Genomic DNA, 18,739 nt, shown 5'->3' with positions numbered 1-18,739 from the left:
AAATCTCAAAAATCTACTTTATCTGTTCTGAATGATGAGTAGGAAGAGACTTAAGAAGTGAAGTTTGAATGTATGGAGACAAGGGTCACCTTTTTAACTTTGCCAACTTAATAACAGACTTAAACTGCCCCATAACAGCCAGATTAATTCATAAACAAAAAGTACCTTTGCCTCAAAGATTTCTTTTCCTTTTTGAAATCTTTTAAGCATGTATCTGAAGAGTAAAAAAGAGGAGAAAGTTACTTACAGCAGTTGACAGCCTGGATGCCAAGGTCATTTCCAAATTTCCTTTGAGACCAAGAAGTGCAGGAACCAAGATAAAGACTTCAGTAACATTCTTGAACACATCCCAATGCTATACAAAGGATATAGTGGGAAACATTTAATTGAAAAGTTCTCTTTAAACCATCCACAAAGTATGCAAAAAATTCTGTAAATCATAACTTAGCCAGCTAAAAAGAAATGTAATCGTTTTATATTAGACCTAAAAGTCTGAAGTCAAAACTGTTACCTATTTAGATAAAACAGATTTATGACTGCATATTACTGCTTCAAAGATGAGAAGACTATAAGCAAGAGATACAAAACCTGACCTTAAACAAACATAGTTAAAAAAAGAAGTCATTCATTTGAAGTATTTGTTTTTCATGACTAAAATAGCCCCAGATACTATGACTGCTCTTGAATTCTACTCTTAATTTTCAATAATATTTTCATCTTTTCCCCCAGCTGTGTAGAAACCTCACATAAAACCAGCAAGGAATCAATTGTCATATTAACAGAGCCTGTAAGTAAAAAAAGCTTGTCTTTATCAATTGTCATATTAACAGAGCCTGTAAGTAAAAAAAGCTTGTCTTTATTCTTTTACCTTTAAGTGTGAAATTTACAAGAGCACAGCTTTCCAAAACCCAGACTTTTAGAAGAAAACTCTTAATTTTTTGTGCACCAAGTTCTCAGCACCAAAGCGCTGTGCTTCTTTGTATGTCTTGTCAACGCATGCATTTAATTCATCATCATTTACCAATTTTAACTAAACTAACAAAGCTGTAAATTGTCTTTTTATTGAGGAATTTGCAATCATTTAAATGATTAATTTAATGAAAATAAAATGATTCAATTAAAGCATCTCTACAAAGAATAAATTGGTAAGATGTACACGAACAAAGCACCAGACTGGTGTCAAATAGCCCACAAGCAGTAAAGTTTGTATGTCAAATTTTATTTTCCTTTTCCTTGAGGTAATGAAGTGTCTTTTCATTGCAACTGATTGAAGTTCAAGCTTCCTTGACTCTCTCAAGATTTTGAGTGACAAAGACTGTCATCTCTTGCTCCTATTTTAATTAACTTTGTAAACTCTTTAAGTGTAGCTAAAGAAATCCCTAAAGCTGAATGAAACAAAACCAAACAAAAGGGGGGAAAATCCACACAGATTAATTTCTGTATTGTATTTCTGTTTAAATACTGTGGTTATTTCAAACCTTTTTAATAAGGCATTGATAGTAGCAGAACCACGTGCAGACCTAATTACACCTCAATATTGCAGACATCTACAATGTCACGTTAGAACTACAGACCTCACAGACTACCTGTTAAAAAAGAGTCTTCCAAAGCAAATACCAACCTGTACAATATCCAAAACCATGCCAGCAGAAACAGTTCCAAATCCTGCTAGCAAAAAAGGTACGAGTATCTGCAGTGCCATAATACTACTTGATTCTTTGGGTTGTTTTCTTCTTCCTTCCACGATGATATCTTCATTACTGTCACTAGAGAGAGCGTCATCCTGCAACATGGCATCTGTTTCTGAAGTATCTATGCCACCACAGTAATTATAACTGGTAAAATCATCATATTTAGGGCTACAGCTAGATGGGCTGTGTCCACTGCTACCATGAAAGCTTGGTTCTGAGAAGTGATGGTACTCTGTGTGTTGTTCTGACCTGACATTAAAATTCTGTCCTGCTGGTTGCAATCCATCTTGCCAGACACCATTCACCTTTTTGTGTTTTTCCTCTTGGTTTATTTGGTAAACAACAGGAACCATACTTAAAAGCAGTCTCAAAAATTTATCAGACTGAATTGTATTAAGATTTACAGTCCAGTTTACAAAGCCTTCTCTGTCATGGACTTTGCTATTTGCTTTGGAGATGGTAGATCTGCCTTTCCAGTTAGTCATAGTGCTACAGAAGTACAGGTTGAAAAGCACTTTGTTCTTCAGATGTCAGCCAAGAAATCTTGTAGGTGAGTCATCAAGCACCACACTTACACCAAAATGTTCCTTTTCTGCATGGAAAAGTGTTTTTTCATTGCTCTCAGATCTTCAACAATTCCATAAGCAAGACTGAATCTGCAAAAATGTAGAAAGTATATATTTAACTTTTAAAATATTTTAACTCTACAGAATACAAAATATATTGGTTCGATTTTTCAGACCACAATCTTTTCTCCTTTCTCCTTACTGTGATTTAAGGTGAAGTTGTTTCTACTTTGACATTTCCATCATGGTAGGAAATTAAACAATGATATACTGACAGTCTCAAGTCATTTCACACTCCCTCCATCAGAAGCCACTTAACTTCCTTTTCTTTAATCTTCACGTGATAACCGTGGCAATTTACTAAAAGAACAGTTCTAATTTGACCCAAAGCTTTGCTGACTTTGGTATTTATTACTAAACTCCATAAATACAAGTAAATGATTAGCATAAACAGAGAAACAAAGGTCAGGGAGACTGCACCAACATGATGTAGGATAACACAATTCCACATGACTTTGTATCAATGCGAAGTTGTGGAAACCTTATACAGGCTGCAGGAAATGAAAATATTCTAGAGCTGGAGGACTTTTAATCTGCATTTCCTAAGAAGTTCAGCCTGCTATAATCATAGGAGGATGATCCTATGATCATTTTTTATGTTATGATTCCTATACTTTGCTTCCATCTGTTTCAATGCTTTTAAGTGCTCCAGTATTTCTACAGCAATTTTAGATAGACTTTACAGTGAGTGGAGATGTCAAAGCTTTTAGCAACTAATAGCCTTGTAAGAGAACCAAGTTTGTGCCTTTGCTGTTAGGCACCTTCAAACATTACCTAGGATAACTCACTCCTCTATGGCCAGAGCAAGTCACATTCAAAATTCCTGCTGCTCATAGAACTATTTGATTTGGGCTTTTTGAGTGAAGAGATGACGCAGAAGCAACATGATGATTTTCCCTCTACCACTTGCTTTATCCAAGGGAGCTCTGACCAAGAAACAAGTATTTTAAAAGGGACAATGGAATTTATGGCTTGATCTAGAAAGAAGCCAAGTTTTGCAAGAAACTGCAATTTTTTTGCCACAAGACCGACGGAGGAATTTAAATAACCAAGATTCCTGCAATATCTTTTGCTGCCCTGTAGCAGATTGTGCTACAGTGAACCTTTTAGTTTCAGTACATAAAAAACTCCTAGGCCTCAATTCTGGTTTCCATACACTTTAATTAGGAATAACAAAACAATCTTTGCTGCTATCCCGGAGCAGCTCTAACCACAGGTGAAAACGGTGCTCTGTTAAGTGCTACAGAAAGACAGAACAAGAAGAAGAAATTGAAGGACTTCATTTCACTCCCAGGAAAATGCACTGAGAAAATTTTCTGACAGCTTTAACAAGGCAGAGTCTGGCTCTCATTGCAGTTTCTCCCATATGTCCTCCAGTCGCATCACCAGAGTGCTAGACCAGTGACTCACAGAAATTATTCATTGCTCTGGAACTCTGGCCAAAAATATTTGGGTTAATTATCCATATCTTGTGTAACATATGGATTGGTCTCCTTTTCAGTTTCATATTTTGGTTTTTTTTAAGAAACAAATCCTTTGATAAGATTGTGGTTTCATTTAATATAAGAAAGTATTAACAAATAGGAATTGTACCTAAAAGAGAAAAAAAGGGGGAACAGAAAAATGATTTGGTGGTCACGTTCCAAATGGAGGAAGAGGCCAGCATGGATGGGTAACTGTTGAAATAGTACAAAGCAGTTTGGATGGCAGCCATTTCTATTTTTCCAACCACAAAGACTTAGAATGACAAAATGTGAACTTAATGATAAATTCTGGAAAAGGAGAATTTAAGAAGATAAACTGAAAAATGTAGAGTCATAAAATTGTTTAGGTTGGAAAAGTATAGTATAGTATAGTATAGTATAGTATAGTATAGTATAGTATAGTATAGTATAGTATAGTATAGTATAGATTGAAGAGTAATTGCTCCTTCAGAGCAGACAGAGAGAACATAACTACAAACCCTTCTAAATGTAACTATTGATTTCTAAAAACCTGTTCCAGCAAAAATAATTTTCTAAATGTCATCTGATGCAATATTTTCACCCTACGTTACAGGCTGTTAATAATTACTGTATTTTCAGGGGGGTTTTTTGTACCTACAAGATGCAGCAACCCTTGTTGCTCATGTTGTTCTAAGGAACAACAAGAACTTCCCCAGAAGCTTTATCGTTAACAAGAAAAATGCCTATGTTGTTGTTGTTGTCTAGAAAAGATATGGGAGCTAAAGAAGCAAGCTCTGCTCGAGTAATTCATATGAAGAAAAGGCAGTTAAAATCTCAAAAATACCTCTCCCAGTCTTTGTAGGAAGAGGAGATAAGTGGTTCTGGTTTCTTGACATATAATCTAGAGGTTACAGAAAAAGATGAAGTACTGAAAAAAAAAAAAAGAGAGACAGACAAAGATGCTTTGAGAAGTCAGGAAGCAGCTTCAGATTTATCATATCTGGCATATTATATATGAAATGAAAGGGCACCTTGTCTTTGTCCTTACAGACAAAATAATGAGCTATGCCCAAACTATGAAAATAATAATTCCCTCTTCCTTATTGTTTCATAAGTACTTACTTTTAATTTTGTTCTTTTCCTTCATACATTTTATAGCACATAACAATTACTGTGTACTACCCACCTCTCTCTGTCTCTCAGTCCTGCAAGCATACACAAACATAAAAAACCAGTTTTGTAAACATAAATAGGAAATACAGCCATATCCTGCCATTTGCCGAAGATGTGTTCCTGAAAAATGAGACACCTGGCAATCCAACAGAGAGCAAGCCAATTTTACCTGTAAGAATAAATACAACTCTTGCACACAGCAATTTAAAAAATACACATGGAGACAGTATACATGATGGTCAGGCAGAAGTAATTGCTGTAGAAAATAGGAGCACAAGGTGGGAGAGATGCTGACTTTTGGAAATGCAAAGCTGCTTTAGAAAAATCTCAGGTACTTCAGCTATGAAACTGAACACCTGATCACTATCACATTTTTCCATCCTTCACCTTTGATTGGCTTGATTCATCTGAGAAAGATGAAATGACCAAAAAAATTAAACTTCTCAGGAAGAAGCTCAAAGAACTCTCTTCACTATTGCCCAAAGAATTGTCCACATTGTTTTAGACACACCTATAATGCTGTTCTCCAGAGCATGGGAAAGAAAATGCTTCTTTCATACTTCCCCTTGGTTTAAAGGGCATCTAGCATTAGCAGGATTAAGGGACCAGGTTCTACAGCTAAATTTGATCAGATAGATATTAGACCGCCAACAATTCATTTAAAGCGTGAACACAATAAATCACCGTGACCTTTTAAGACCCTTTAAAAAAACAGGAAGGAGGAAGAACCAAGCATGAAATTTCTGTTGCGTCAACATTATGACAGGCTAAAACAAATACTTATCAAAGTCTAGGTCTAGGGAAATTTCTGATTTCTTTCAGAGCTTGGCTAACAGAACCAAAAGATAACATCTATCTAAATAATTCTGAGGGCTTTCACAGGACCCAAAGCTAATAACACCACAGTCAAAACCTGTTTTTCCTAAAAGTTGCCAACATTTTTTTACAGGTGGTCTTTTAAAGCAATAATAATCTTTGCACTGCACTTCTAGGCAGTCCACAATAAAATACAATTGTGTAAACATGCCTGTCTGAGAAATGCCTCTCAGGACAAGAACAAGTCTTGGAAAGGGATTCAGGAAAGTAATAAGAAACGCTAATGAAACACTGAACTTTAATATTTTGCCATAATAAGCAAAGATGAAACTGGATTATTCCCAGCTTGAAAGACTCTTTTTGTGTCTTCAGAGATGAAGCCAGACTCTTCTCACCGAAAAGATGAGAGGGAGCAGGCACAAATTGAAACACTGGAAATGGCATTGAAACATAAGAAAAAGCTGGGGGTTTTTACCACTGGTTCAAACAGGTCCTGGAGACTTCATCCTTGGTGATATTTGAAACCAAACTGGACAAGGCCCCAAGCAATCTGTTCTTCTTGACCCTACTGAGCAGAGGTGGCTGAATAGAAAATTTCCTGAGATTCCTTCTGACCTCAGCAATTCTGACATTCTGTAAAGATGGAAATGTGAGGTTTTGGGGGCATTCTTGAAGTTCAGAATATAGGTGATACAGGGATCTGCATAGCTTCTTCTATACTATTGTGTTGTGTATACATACAAGTGTCAGTATCACACTGATACCCTTATCATAGCCATGGCTAATCATTTACATTAGTGTAGTGGGCATATCAGCAGAAAGGGAAAGCTACATCATATCACCTCAGCATTACAGAGAGTAAACAGGTGGTATTATCATTAACCATTACATAGAATCCGGAAACCACTAAGTACAAGATTACTTATACCAGATATTGAGTGTTAAAGAGTGTAAAACATGCTAAAAATTAACAAATGTTGCATGCAAGGCAGATATAAGACCATTACATACCATTTTTAAGTATTATGAAGTAAACTGTTTATTGTATGGCAGTTGCTGGTTAAATTAACAGCAAAAGAAACAAATGACAAGGGGGAAAAAACAGATTAAAAAACCTTCAGATGCCTTCTTGACAGTAAGACCTGCCAGCCCCAGGCTCAGTTTTCAGACAACTTTGAGACTGCTGCATTCCACTTCCTGAACACGGCAGCTTTCGATTTTGGGCCCAAGAAAGAGCAAAGCAGATGTGAGAAAAAGACTTGGTTTGACTGCACTTTTAAGGCAACTCATCCAGAAGAGACCAAAACAGAGTCAAAACACAGCAGCAAGGCTGTGAAATGTGGTTGGTTGTAAAATGACCCAAATGGAATACCAGCATGAAAAATACCACGCAAATCACAACCTTCAGCCCACCAAAAGCAGGTCAGAAAGTATGAAATGTAAGAGATAATGCAGTCCTCTAGATTAAGTAACCGATACATACTTACCAGGATGAATCCTAACTAGTCTTTGGGATCCTGATTACAGGACTCTACTGTCATCACCAAGGAGAGATTAATTACTTATTAACTCAGGCACCAGGATACAGACTTTACATTGTTTTTTGTGGATAATATCACACAGGTATTTGAAAAGAAAATGATACGCTGTTATTTTTCCTACTGAAGTGTCTACCAGGCATATTGCAGTATTTATGGATCCAGTTTCACAACCTCTTTAGGGCAGCAGAGGTAGGGAATGCTGCCAGAACAGGTCATCCTACCTGCTCTCATCTTTTTACCCACATTGCTGAACTGCTAAAGTGAGGGTAACTAGGCATGTCTGCTAAACATTGCTAGGACTCTTCCTAAAGATTAAACAATTATTTCATTGTCTATAACCTGGATTCAAATGTGAGTGAAGAAGACACACAACTATACCCTGGACAATGGGCTGGGGCCAGCAGAAATTATAACATTCACTGACAGTAAAGAAATAGACAACTACAGCCTGAACTTCACAGAGAATTAATGAGAGAGTAGAAAGTAAAGTGAAATAAATCACAAAAAGCTCCTATGTTTTGGCAGAAAAGTATGGAAAGCGAATAAATGTACCATCACACGTTAATTTACAATGCTTGTAAACAAAGAAGAGGTGATGGTTGAAGTCTGTACCTGTGCTGTTCAGGCAGAGGTTTCATGCTTGTCTAGCACTGCATCTGCGGTGACAGAGTCTGGCACGTTTTTATGGGTGCAAAGGTGGGAACAGAACTGCCTGCACATACGGACGTAAAAAGCGCCAAGGAATAGGGGCTACTGGGAATGTTGGGCAGGTCTTGTGCAGGCACAGAGAAACCAAAGAAAAGGCTCATTGTCCAGGCTACCTGGAGCAGTGCATAATTACGCGCACATGATGAATACCCGCTGTGGGGCTCTGAGGAGCGCAGAGTACCGGGGCGCGGGCGGCCAAACGCGAGGCAGCATCCGCGCTCCGGACGCAGGACATCGGCCCGGCCGGCGAGCAGCGGAGCCCGCCCGGCGCCGGGGGGTGGCTGCGGGGTGCGGGACAAGGGCGGGCTGGAGCGTCGGGGCCCGCAGCACGGGGAAGGCGAGCCCCGCGGCACCCGGGGAACACCGGCCGGGGCGGGAGGCGGGCGGCACCGAGAGCCCCCCAGCCCTGGGCACCCCGGCATCGGGGCGGGCCGGCGCGGCGCTCGGGGGGCTCCGCCACTCGCCAGGAAACTTTCCCGCCCACGCCCCCGCCGCCTCCCCCGGCCCGGAGCGGCAGGTTCCCGGCCCGCCCGGTCCCTCTGCCCTCGCTCCCCGCGCCGCCCCCTCGGGCCGCGCCCTCCCCTCACCTGGGCGAGAGCGGTGTCGGCAGCGTCGCGGGGTCGCGCTCCATCGCTGCGGCGGGGAGGGAGCAGCCCGGCGGCGGTGACAGCTCCGCGCTAGGTGAGCGCCGCCGCCACTGAGCAGGCGCGGAAGCGGGCGGCCCCCGCGATGATGTGGCCCGTGATGCGCAGAGCCGCCGCCGCCACCGGCCGCTCCGGGCCGCCGGGCGGGGGAGGGAGGAGCCGAGCGCCGCCGCCCCGCGCCGCCCGTGGGACGGGACGGGACGGGGCGCCGTGCCTGCGGTCGCTCGCAGTCCGGCCCCCGGGGCGAGCCCCCGCTGCCTGACACCCGCCGCCCGCTGCGGGACCCGCCGGCGTCCCCTTGCCGCTGCGCCCCCCCCCGCCCCTCGGCGGTAGCGGGGGGCGAAGCTGCACCCCCGGCTCGCTGCCTCCGCAAGGGCCCGGCCGGTGCCCCGCAGCCGGGGGAGACAAAGCGCTGGGGAGCGGGGCTCCAGGGCGCTCCCCGGGCGGAGCCGGCGGTGGCGGTGCCTTTGGTTCCACTCGCAGAAGCTTTCTTGGCGACAAGAGCAGGAGTCGCCGTTTGACTCCTGACTGCCAACTACCAGGACATTGCCGCTCTTTTCTGCCAGCTGGCTAAAAGCAGCTTCCTCGGGAATCCAATTTTTTTAAGTGTTTGGGTCAGTTGGAATATCCATGTTCTTGCCCACCTAGGTTGTACACCCTGCACACAGCGTGTAAGTCTGTGAGTTACTCCTTGACATCAGCTGCCTCTGTTTAACTAAGTATGGAGCCAAGGCCTTGCTGGACTCCTGTGCTGAGAAACACTTTATATTAATATATCAAAACAGTCAAGCCAGCTAAATTTGTGCATTTATTATCATTACTAGTTTTATTCCTCAGTTGTTGCTCAACACTTTGAAGTGGTGAAGGATGCCTTAACTGGAAGGTGAAAGAGAAGAAAGGAAGAAAGAAGATGAAAAGAGAAGATTTAATGATGGTGACAGCAGACGAGCCTATAGCATCCCTTTTCGTGTGTACAGAGAGAAAAAAAGATAGCACGGGCAAATCACCAAGTACCTGCCATAAACTGGAGCTAGCTGCGGTGGGGATGTGTGGAATAGCAGAAGCTTAAGCAGAGGGAAATGCATTTGCAGGAGTGGGGCCAAAACATTCTGCGCTACAAGAGTGAAGCATACAGCATCAGCTTGAACACTCAAGTCGATACCACCTTAAATGAATGAAGCAGCCCAAAGCTCGGAACTATTAATTCAGGGGTCTCAAGCCTGAATTTATTGGGGATTTGGGCTACAGAGCTGTTGTTTCCCTATCCTTGTAGGAACTGTATATATCCATGCTTTGTGTGTGCTCAGGTGTTACACAGCTTGGATACTTAGTTGGGCCGCCTTACAAATCAGATAAAGATCACGTCTGCTTTTGTTGTCAACAGGTTAGACTGTAAACCTGAGGTTTGGGAATAGCACCCGAGGGTGCTATTTCTGGCTTTTCTAATTGCTTGTCTGGTTATCTTGGGCAATCATTTCATCAGTCCCTACTACAGGTTCCTTGACAGCATTATGCCCCACCCTCCATGGAAATCACATAATACCCATGGATGAAATATATTATTTGAGGTTCCCACACTATTATTTTGGGTTGTGTACAAATTCAGAAAGACTCACTTTTGAGGCCCAAGGCAAAAACCTCAGCCCTCAAGATTTTTCAGTCATTAAAGCTAGCAATGGGATTTTCTGGAAAATGGAAATTCTGGAGCATAGTTGGATAGAAAGGTGAAAACCAGGTAGCAAATTCAGTGGAATGCAGCTGGCACTGTGGGTGGGCTGAGGAAGTGACACAGGACACTTGTTTGGGCCAGTCTGTCAGGAAAACAGCAGGGTGGTCTCTTGCTTGAGGCCTTGCAGAAGGTTTGCTTCTTATTCATGTTTATTCCAAGATACTGGGATCTGGGTGATTGTGTCTTTGGGTTTTTTCCTGTGTTCTTTGCAATGAGAGCCTATAAACACCACTTACCTGATTACTATTTTTTCTCATTTTCATCTTGGGCTTCCCATCTTGTTTCCTATGAACCATTCAGTTTTCTTTTTGCTGTTTTCACACTGTCTAGATGTGAAAGGACAGAAGCTACAGAACAGATAAGGACAGATAAGGACAGAAACTGAGGAACAAATCCTGAATAACAGGTTGGCCAGTGTCAACTGAACTTGGTGGTTGTGTAAGTTTCTTTTCCAAAGGATGACTAAAACTCCCTCAGGCTCTGATATTTAATTTTAGGTTCATTTGTCAAACTCGGAAAATGAAAATGGGCGAGTTTTCAGAGATAAGCAGCTACTGGCAGGCGTTCAGGTGACGTTACCTGCTGGCAGCTTGGTTCCACATGCTCATAGCTCTTCCAGGTGATGGGATGGACTTTTTGTGCCAAATCACAGAATCAGTCAGGTTGGAAGGGAGCATAGTGGATCATCTGGTCCAACCTCCCTGCTTAAGCAGGGTTGTCCTTGGGCACTTTGCACAGAATTTTGTCCAAACAGTTCTTGAATATCTCCAGTATGGGAAACTCCACACTCTCTCTGGGCAACCTGTTCCAGTGTGTGCTTGTTGGGGTCTCCTCCCCCCGCCATGTAGCCCTGGGAGCCCTGAGGGAGGCACGGGGTTTCCCTGCCCCTGCTCAGCCTCGTTCCCCATGGGTTGGTTTGTGTTCCCCTGCGCGGGCAAAAGGAGCTCGGGTCCTGACTGTAAGAGTCCCTCGGCAGAGCCCGGCCATGTGGCTGGGGAAATGAACATCTCTGAAACATCTAGCAAGAATCTGTCCGTATATGTTTCTTTTCCACGGGACTCCTGGTTTGATATAGGCATGTTGCAGTATCCCCACTGTAACATAATGGTGGAGATTTGAGGGCAGAATGATCCCTGATCCCTAAGCAACTGATTTGTGTGAGTAAACCCTGGAAACTTTGGATTCCTCTTCTTGGTTTTGTTTTGCTATTCCATATCTAAACTATGGAGGAACTGTGGGAAGACTCTTGGCTTTCAGAGCTGCATATGGACATTTATCTTAAACTTAAAATGATTCTTGAACAACGATTTGTAAATTTTAGCTTGATTCAAGCTCAGAAAGAACTGAAACACTTCCTGGCATGGTTGTTTAAGGACTTTTTCTATGTTTCTTGGGATCTAATTCTTACCAAGAGCTTTTGGAAGACCGTTTGGACCCAGTTAATATTTGAGTCAAAATATATGCCGATGGAAGAATATTTTCGTGAATATTATTTAATAACCGAGACTGTTGAGCAATGTCAGCTGTGTCCTGGCGAAGGGAAGCCTGGCTCAGGGACCGTGCGGCCTCGGCCACGTGCACCGAGCGCTCTGCGAGCAGCAGCGAGACGGTTCCCGTGCGCGGGCGGAGCCACGCAGGCCGCAGTGCCGGTGGCGGAGCGAGGCGCGGCAGGAGTGGCGTGGCCCGGCAGTGCCCGCCCGGCCCCGCACAGCGCGTGGTGGAGCGAGCCCCGAGAGCGCCCGAACGAGAGGGGCGGCGCGCGGGCGGCGGCTGGCGGCGGCGGAGCGGAGCCGTGCCCAGCCGAAACGCGCGCTGGAGCAGAGTGCGGGGGGGTCATCGCTTGGGGGCCTGGCCGAGATGCAGCGCCTGGCAGTGGCAACGCAGCTGCGACCAGAGGAGGTGACGCACGGAGAACGGAGCGGCGCGGCCCGGCCCGGCCCACGCGGCCCCGAACGCGACCCCGGGAAAAGCGCGCCAGAACCAGCAGCCCCCACAGTTCCAACACGGGAGCGACCGAAAGAGAGAGCAAAGACACAGCGAGACAGAAAACAGCAGCCACTCGGAAAAAGGAAAAGACCATAGTAGCTAAGATCTTAGGGACAGTGAAATGGTATAATGTTAAACAAAATTATGGTTTTATAACAAGATGTGATAACCAGCAAGACATATTCGTGCATAGAACTGCTATTAAAAAGAATAACCCTGAAAAATGCATCCCAAGCTTGGGAGATGGAGAGGTGGTGGAATTCAAAATCATACAAGGTAGAAAAGGGTTACAAGCATCGCAGGTCACTGGGCCTGATGGTGTTCCTGTAAAAGGCAGTATATATGCAAAAAATCGTAGTCATGTTAGACAATATCTCCATTGTAAACCCCCCCTACAGTCTCCCTTTCCTAATCCCACCTTTCCCTTTTACCCTATGTCCTATTACCCCCAGTTTATTCCTAATCCGTTTTTCACCCCATGGCTTCCTTATACAATTCCATTTCCCTGCAATTCCTCTCCGATGCCGATGGGGGGATGAAAAGGGGGAGGGAAGAGATTGAACCCTCTCCTGCCTCAGTTTCCCCACAGGCATGTCCAGAGAGTTCTGTCTCCCTTCTGTCAGCCCTAAGATGTTCCACAGAATCTGTTTGGACATTTAAAGACTCAGGAGGGTGGCTTGTTTTGTTTTGAAACAGTTCTTGTTATGGTTATCCAGTTGTCTTCATTCTCCTTTTATTAAAATAAAACGGGTGAAATGTTGGGGTCCCTCCCCGCCATGTAGCCCTGAGGGAGGCACGGGGTTTCCCTGCCCCTGGTCGGCCTCATTCCCCATTGGTTGGTTTGTGTTCCCCTGCGCGGGCAAAAGGAGCTCGGGTCCTGACTGTAAGAGTCCCTCGGCAGAGTCCCGGCCATGTGGCTGGGGAAATAAACATCTCTGAAACATCTAGCAAGAATCCGTCCGTATATATTTCTTTTCCACGGGACTCCTGGTTTGATATAGGCGTGTTGCAGTATCCCCACTGCAACATGTGGTCACCTGCACAGTAAAGAATTTCTTCCTCATGTTCAGGTGGAACTTCCTGTGCATCAGTTTCTGCCCGTTGTCTCTTGTCCTATTGCTTGGCACCACTGAGCAGAGCCTGGCTCCATCCTCTTGTCACTCTCCCTTTACTTATGTACATTGACGAGGTCTCCTCTCAGTCATCTCTTCTTGAGGTTGAACAGGCCTCCAGCTCTCTCAGCCTTTCCTTTTAAAAAGATGCTTCCGTCTCTTAATCATCGTTGTTGCCTCTGCTGGACCTGCTCCACGTCCCTCTCGTATTGAGGCACGCAGAACTGGACACAGCACTCCAGAGGTGCCTCACCAGGGCTGAGCAGCGGAGCAGGATCACCAACCTTGACCTGCTGGCAATGATCTTCCTAACGCACCCCAGGACCCCACTGACCTCCTTGCCCCCAGGGCTCGCTGCTGGCTCATGGACAGCTCGTTGTCCACCAGGACCCCCAGGTCCTTCTCCGCAGAGAAGAGCTGCTTCCCAGCAGGCCGGCCCCCATCCTGGACCGGGGTTATTCCTCCCCAGGCGCAGGGCCCTGCAGTTGCCCTTGTTGGATTTCAGAAGGTTTAAATCGTTTCATGACGGTCTCCGCGGCGCGCTGTCCCGGCTGCGGGCGGCAGTGCCGGCCCCTCACGCCGCCGAGCTCCTCCCGCCCGGTAGGGGGCGCGCCCCGCGCCGCCGCCTAGGGCGTGGGCCGCTCCACTTCCGTGCCGGCGGGCGCATGGCGGGGCCCGGCGGTGCGGCGGGGCCGGCAGCCTCCCGGGAGCTGCTGGACGTGGGGCGCCGACCAGGTGAGTCCGGCACCGGCCACCAGCGAGCGGGGGCTCGGCTCGGGCAGGCAGCCCGAGGGAGCGGTTCGTCAGGCCGCCGGGCTGCTGGTGATCCACTCGTGATTGCATCCCGCGTGCACTGAAGGGCTGCTTTCCCGGGCAGGGCTGTGGTAATGCGAAGTAAATAAGCGGGGGAATCCACGTTAAACGATGGGCAGTCGTAACAACGTTTTTATAAGACCAGAAAAAAAAGTTTAAAAGAACGCTTCGCTTTAATTAATGATACCGGGAGGAAGGCTTCGTTGGTGGTCATAAGGATTGATGTGGCTAATTAATGCCGAATTCCCTGGCATCGTTTGGGTTTTACGGCGCTGCTGCTGCCCTCAGTTCGCGGAGGCCATTGGCACCACGCGGATGAGGGGAGGGATTTAAATCGGTGCGGCTGGCACGCCTCGGCTCCCACCGCACCACGCCTTGCTGTGGGGTGTTACAGGTAGTTTTTCTACGCGTTATAACTCTCGGTTAATCAATCTTTGGCTCAAAAACAGCTTAAGGAGCTTTAGCTTAAACTTGAGCGTGTAAGAGGTGACCTGCAGGGTGAGAGCCGTGGCCCGTGTAGCACAGTATTTCTTCCAAAAGCAGATGACAATTACGGAGAACTTATCAGCTTAAGCACTGCAATACTTATTTGTTTGTTTGCAGGGCTGGAAGACATTTTGCTGATCAATTCAAAATGTAGCAGCAACAAGACCACAACTTTACAGACGGTTAAATTGCCAAGGAGCAGTGGTAAGTAAGGAGGAGCTTGTACTGTAACTGTGTCAAGTAGTAGGTAACATTTGTGACAGAACTTTGGCTTCAGTGCTTTCCTTGCGTGGGTAAAGGGAGAAGCTCTTGTGTTCAGTGTCTGCAGGTGGTAGATCCTCCTCCCATTACAGTTCCATGTCCCACTGGTGAGTCATGTAAGTGCTGCTGCTGCAAAAATTAGATTTTGCAATGCTAGGCATTACAGCTCTTAAGTTTTAGGGACAGATTGTTCTTTCCCAGTATGGAGTCGTTCCTTGGGCTTCTTACCTCTTTTTAGAAGTAATTTGTCAGTATGATATATTTGTTGTATAAAAGCATTTAATTTAAAAAGGATTCCTGTCAACTTATTTTGTTCTCTGCTTTGTGATTGAGCTGAAATTAAAAAAGATTGTTACATCAAATTCTTTGTTAGATAAAAGTCTCTACAAAGATGACAGTGTTTCAAAGGTAGATTATACCTGTTTCTTTTGTGGAGCTCACCTGGAATAGTACCTCTTCTCAAAGAAAGCAAACTGTTTGGCTCATCTGCATGTGTGGAGCAGTTTATTTGAAGAAACTCTGGAGGTGAAAATACTGTCTTCCTCCATGGAAGGCATAGGAGTGTGATTCTCCTAATTGCATTGATTACCTTAAAATTCTTGTGAAGTCCCACTGAGCTGTAGAGGATAAGTGCTTTATACTTCAGCCTGGAGTTTCCATCTCTCTCCCACCATCTTAATTTCAAAATTTCTTTAGTCAATTGTGTTGACCTTTCATTAGTCTATCATGGCATCTGCTACAGCTAATTTTTCCATCTTCTTTGAGACCTTCAGTCTATACTTAATTATCGTAGATGGCTGGAAATTACAGTTGAAATGGAATCTGTTTAAAGGCTCATTTCTGAGGTATAAATGTGAACACTAATGGGCATCTCTTTGACTTTTTAATATAAATGTGATAATTGTTTTTTTTTCAGTTTTGGACCGAGTACAGAGCTTTTTACCACAGATGGCCCAGGCAAACGATGAGCTCAAGAGAAAGATGGTAACAGCACCAGCTCAGCAGTTTGATATTGAACATCTAGACAGTGAAACAGAAAAAGTTATAGAAATGGTAAATACGTTTTTTATTTCAATGTAAATTTAGATGGGATTAAAATAACTCCTCGATCTTAGAATGAGTAATATGATAGATAAAGTGAAGTCTTTACCATAGTCTGTGATCTGCTAATTCAAAACTTATATATAATAAGGATGCTTATTTGGTTGAAATTTACATCCTGGTTTTCATACTTGCAGAATTTAATCACTGGGGATAAAGTAGTGTAAGAACAGAATAAGACATGCTTTTGAATCAACAACTCTGAATCAAAAGTCACAAATTGTATTTTAAATGTCTCATAGGTAATTTGGTTTAGCAGCTGGACAATGTAAGGCTTAACAGAAGGCTTTAGTGTAAATGTAATAACTGGCTTTCAGCTCTGCTCTGTCATTATTTTTAGGACTGACTAGATCTTGGGTTTAAAAAAGTTGTTAGTGTTGTTTTGATCCTTTGTTGCTGGTATTTGTCTATTTATTTACAGTCACATAAATATTTTCTTTCTGGTTTTAATTGAAGTGCTGCAGCCACATGCTTATATAAGAAAGGTGATATATGTGCATGATCCAGCCAAGTGCCTTCTGGCTAAACAGACCTCAAAAATCATGGCTCTGTATGTGGATATAGGAGATAACTTCAAAAAATATACTGGTGGTTTAAACTGCTTGCTGTTTTAGACTAGTTGTAGTGCCCTGAGTACTATTACATTATAAGATATGAACTATATTGATAAATATATATATGTGTGTGTATCTGTGTATTTGTCATGACCCCATATGCACTAAATGATTTCAATTAAATTTTTTACTGAAAAGTGGTATTGATGCCTGCTTCTCATCAGTTTAAATACCTGATTTTGACAATCTGAGATCAGCTATACACTCAGTTCTTTCTTGGATAGTGATATAAATATGGCCTTAGATTTGCTATAGGCCAATATAAATTGCAATTTAAATATTTAGGAATCTCTTCATGATATTCATCATAATCCTGGGAAAACCCAGAGGTCTTTTTTATTGTGATTGTGCTTTTCTTATGGTAGCAGGCTGTTTAGTGTGTTTGCCTTACGTTTTACTCCAGTGATAGAAGTGCAATAGTGTGTGTGTGTGTATATATGCATATATATATATATATATATATAAATAGTATATGTAATGTGTTAACCCAAGATCTTTTTTTTTCCAGAATGTGGCTGTAGTTGAACTGAGTGATTCTGATACAGATGAAGAGTTGCTGACTTCAGAAGATGACTCAGAATCTGATGAAGATGACGCTGTAACAGATGAAGTGACAATAGACAACATTAAGTTTCCTAAACAAAAGGGAGAAAAGGGCAAAATAGAAATTTTGGACAGCAAAGAGAATGAGTAAAGCCATTTTATTTTACTTTAAAAAACTCCAAAGCAACCAAATCATGTTTTCTCACTTTGAAGAGCTGGCCCTTAAAACCACCTTGTTTCCCAGTGCAGCATCTCTCAGGATCCTGTGAAATGCTATAGTTTACATGGTGGAGAATTCAGAATCCACTCATGACTGTGGGCGGCTGGATTTCTGAAGAATTAAGTGTGATTTGATTCATCAAATAACAGGGAAGTGGACTTCATAGTAGATTACACTAAGAAAACAGCTAGCGTAAGGGGCACTTGAAAGGTAAAACTCTTGTTCTGTTCCTTTATTGAAGAAAGACTTTTTTTTTTATAGGATGATTGATAGAAGAAGTTTTTGCTTCAAGGGCAAGAAAGAGTTAGCTAGGAAAAAAGCTTTGGTTTTATATTCCATGTCCTATGAAGTGCTATGTACACTATCTTCAATATTAAACATGATCCTTAAGTACCCCAGAGGTATGTCTGCATTGCATTCCTGACAGTGACTGCTGAGCACTGGAGCAGTGGCTGAGCTCATTTCTAGCTGAGCCAGCCTGGGTAAGGACAGCCATGACGAGAGAGTTCAGCAGAGGATTGCTTACCCTGTGTGCCTGCACTGAGCTCCACACCAGCTCGGGAAGGTTACAGGCTCATGTGGTGCAAATACCTTCCAAACTCAAAGGATCAAGTCTGCCTCTGTGGTGTCACGATAGCTTTAAGCTACACTTTTCATCCCCCAGTTTCCCTGCCACATTTCCAATCTCCACTTTGTTAACATCTGTCATTTTCAGAAGGATAAAGGGGTGAACTTTCAGCTGGCCTGTGCTTAATTTGGCTTGACACAATTGTGAAACTAGAATCTGTGACAGTGTGTCTCATTCATACTTACCTCAGATTGATCTAATTACAATGGTTTGGGCTGTTGCATTTACTTCACAGATCAGTTTGCATTTCAGAAGTATCTGTCATGCTCCTGGATGTCACTGTTTCTTAAAGGAACTTTCTATTTTCTACACCATTAAAGTAAAACTTTTCTATACTGTATTTGCTCAAATATTAAACTTAATATTTGACTTGAAACCTGCAGTTATTTATAGAATTTATTTTGAATCCCATACTTAAAGTTCTAGTTTTAATGTCTGTTTCTATAATATTTCCGGTAAGAAATAACAAGGATTCTGGTCTTTCTTTTACAGTGTGGCTTAAATATAGGATGGAGATGATCTACTGATTAAACCACAGAACATTTTAGTGAAGGGGTAGGATGGGAATCAAAGAATCGGACTGCTGCCTTTCATGGCAGCCC

At 43.4% G+C, this 18,739-nt stretch overlaps 2 protein-coding genes across 6 annotated transcripts in view; one reads left to right on the top strand and one right to left on the bottom strand.

Moving 5' to 3' along the window:
* SLC41A2 (solute carrier family 41 member 2) overlaps nucleotides 1-8,728 on the bottom strand; it is a 67,122-nt gene extending 58,394 nt beyond the window's left edge. For 3 of the 5 annotated variants that reach the window (XR_011147947.1, XR_011147948.1, XM_069002965.1), the window contains exons 1-3: nucleotides 8,588-8,728; nucleotides 1,622-2,347; nucleotides 248-355 (exon numbers count right to left, since the gene is read on the bottom strand). Coding sequence is in view for 3 of the 5 variants with exons in the window: in XM_069002965.1 (XP_068859066.1) it covers nucleotides 248-355; nucleotides 1,622-2,176 (663 nt within the window). In the remaining 2 variants the exon portion in view is untranslated. Of the gene's footprint in view, nucleotides 1-247; nucleotides 356-1,621; nucleotides 2,348-6,226; nucleotides 6,322-7,904; nucleotides 8,124-8,587 lie in introns of those variants that run through there. The other 2 variants (XM_069002968.1, XM_069002967.1) reach the window with 2 other exon arrangements.
* A 5,379-nt stretch (nucleotides 8,729-14,107) lies between these two features.
* NOPCHAP1 (NOP protein chaperone 1) lies at nucleotides 14,108-18,473 on the top strand. The gene is made up of 4 exons (XM_069002964.1): nucleotides 14,108-14,206; nucleotides 14,888-14,974; nucleotides 15,948-16,084; nucleotides 17,255-18,473. The coding sequence occupies exons 1-4, from the start codon at nucleotides 14,137-14,139 to the stop codon at nucleotides 17,438-17,440; spliced, it is 480 nt and encodes a 159-aa protein (XP_068859065.1). The 5' UTR covers nucleotides 14,108-14,136; the 3' UTR covers nucleotides 17,441-18,473.
* Nucleotides 18,474-18,739: the final 266 nt, after the last annotated feature.

The sequence above is a fragment of the Aphelocoma coerulescens genome, chromosome 1A, assembly GCF_041296385.1.
Source record: "Aphelocoma coerulescens isolate FSJ_1873_10779 chromosome 1A, UR_Acoe_1.0, whole genome shotgun sequence".
In the NCBI taxonomy this organism is placed as follows: Eukaryota; Metazoa; Chordata; class Aves; order Passeriformes; family Corvidae; genus Aphelocoma; species Aphelocoma coerulescens.
This window is presented reverse-complemented; position numbering and strand designations above follow the sequence as displayed.

Excerpts from the sequence above, each read along its gene's own strand:
- NOPCHAP1 (XM_069002964.1), top strand. The coding sequence starts at position 14,137 with ATGGCGGGGCCCGGCGGTGCGGCGGGGCCGGCAGCCTCCCGGGAGCTG. Across the intron at positions 14,207-14,887 it reads GGACGTGGGGCGCCGACCAG|GGCTGGAAGACATTTTGCTG; the intron begins GTGAGTCCGGCA and ends GTTTGTTTGCAG. Across the intron at positions 14,975-15,947 it reads TAAATTGCCAAGGAGCAGTG|TTTTGGACCGAGTACAGAGC; the intron begins GTAAGTAAGGAG and ends TTTTTTTTTCAG.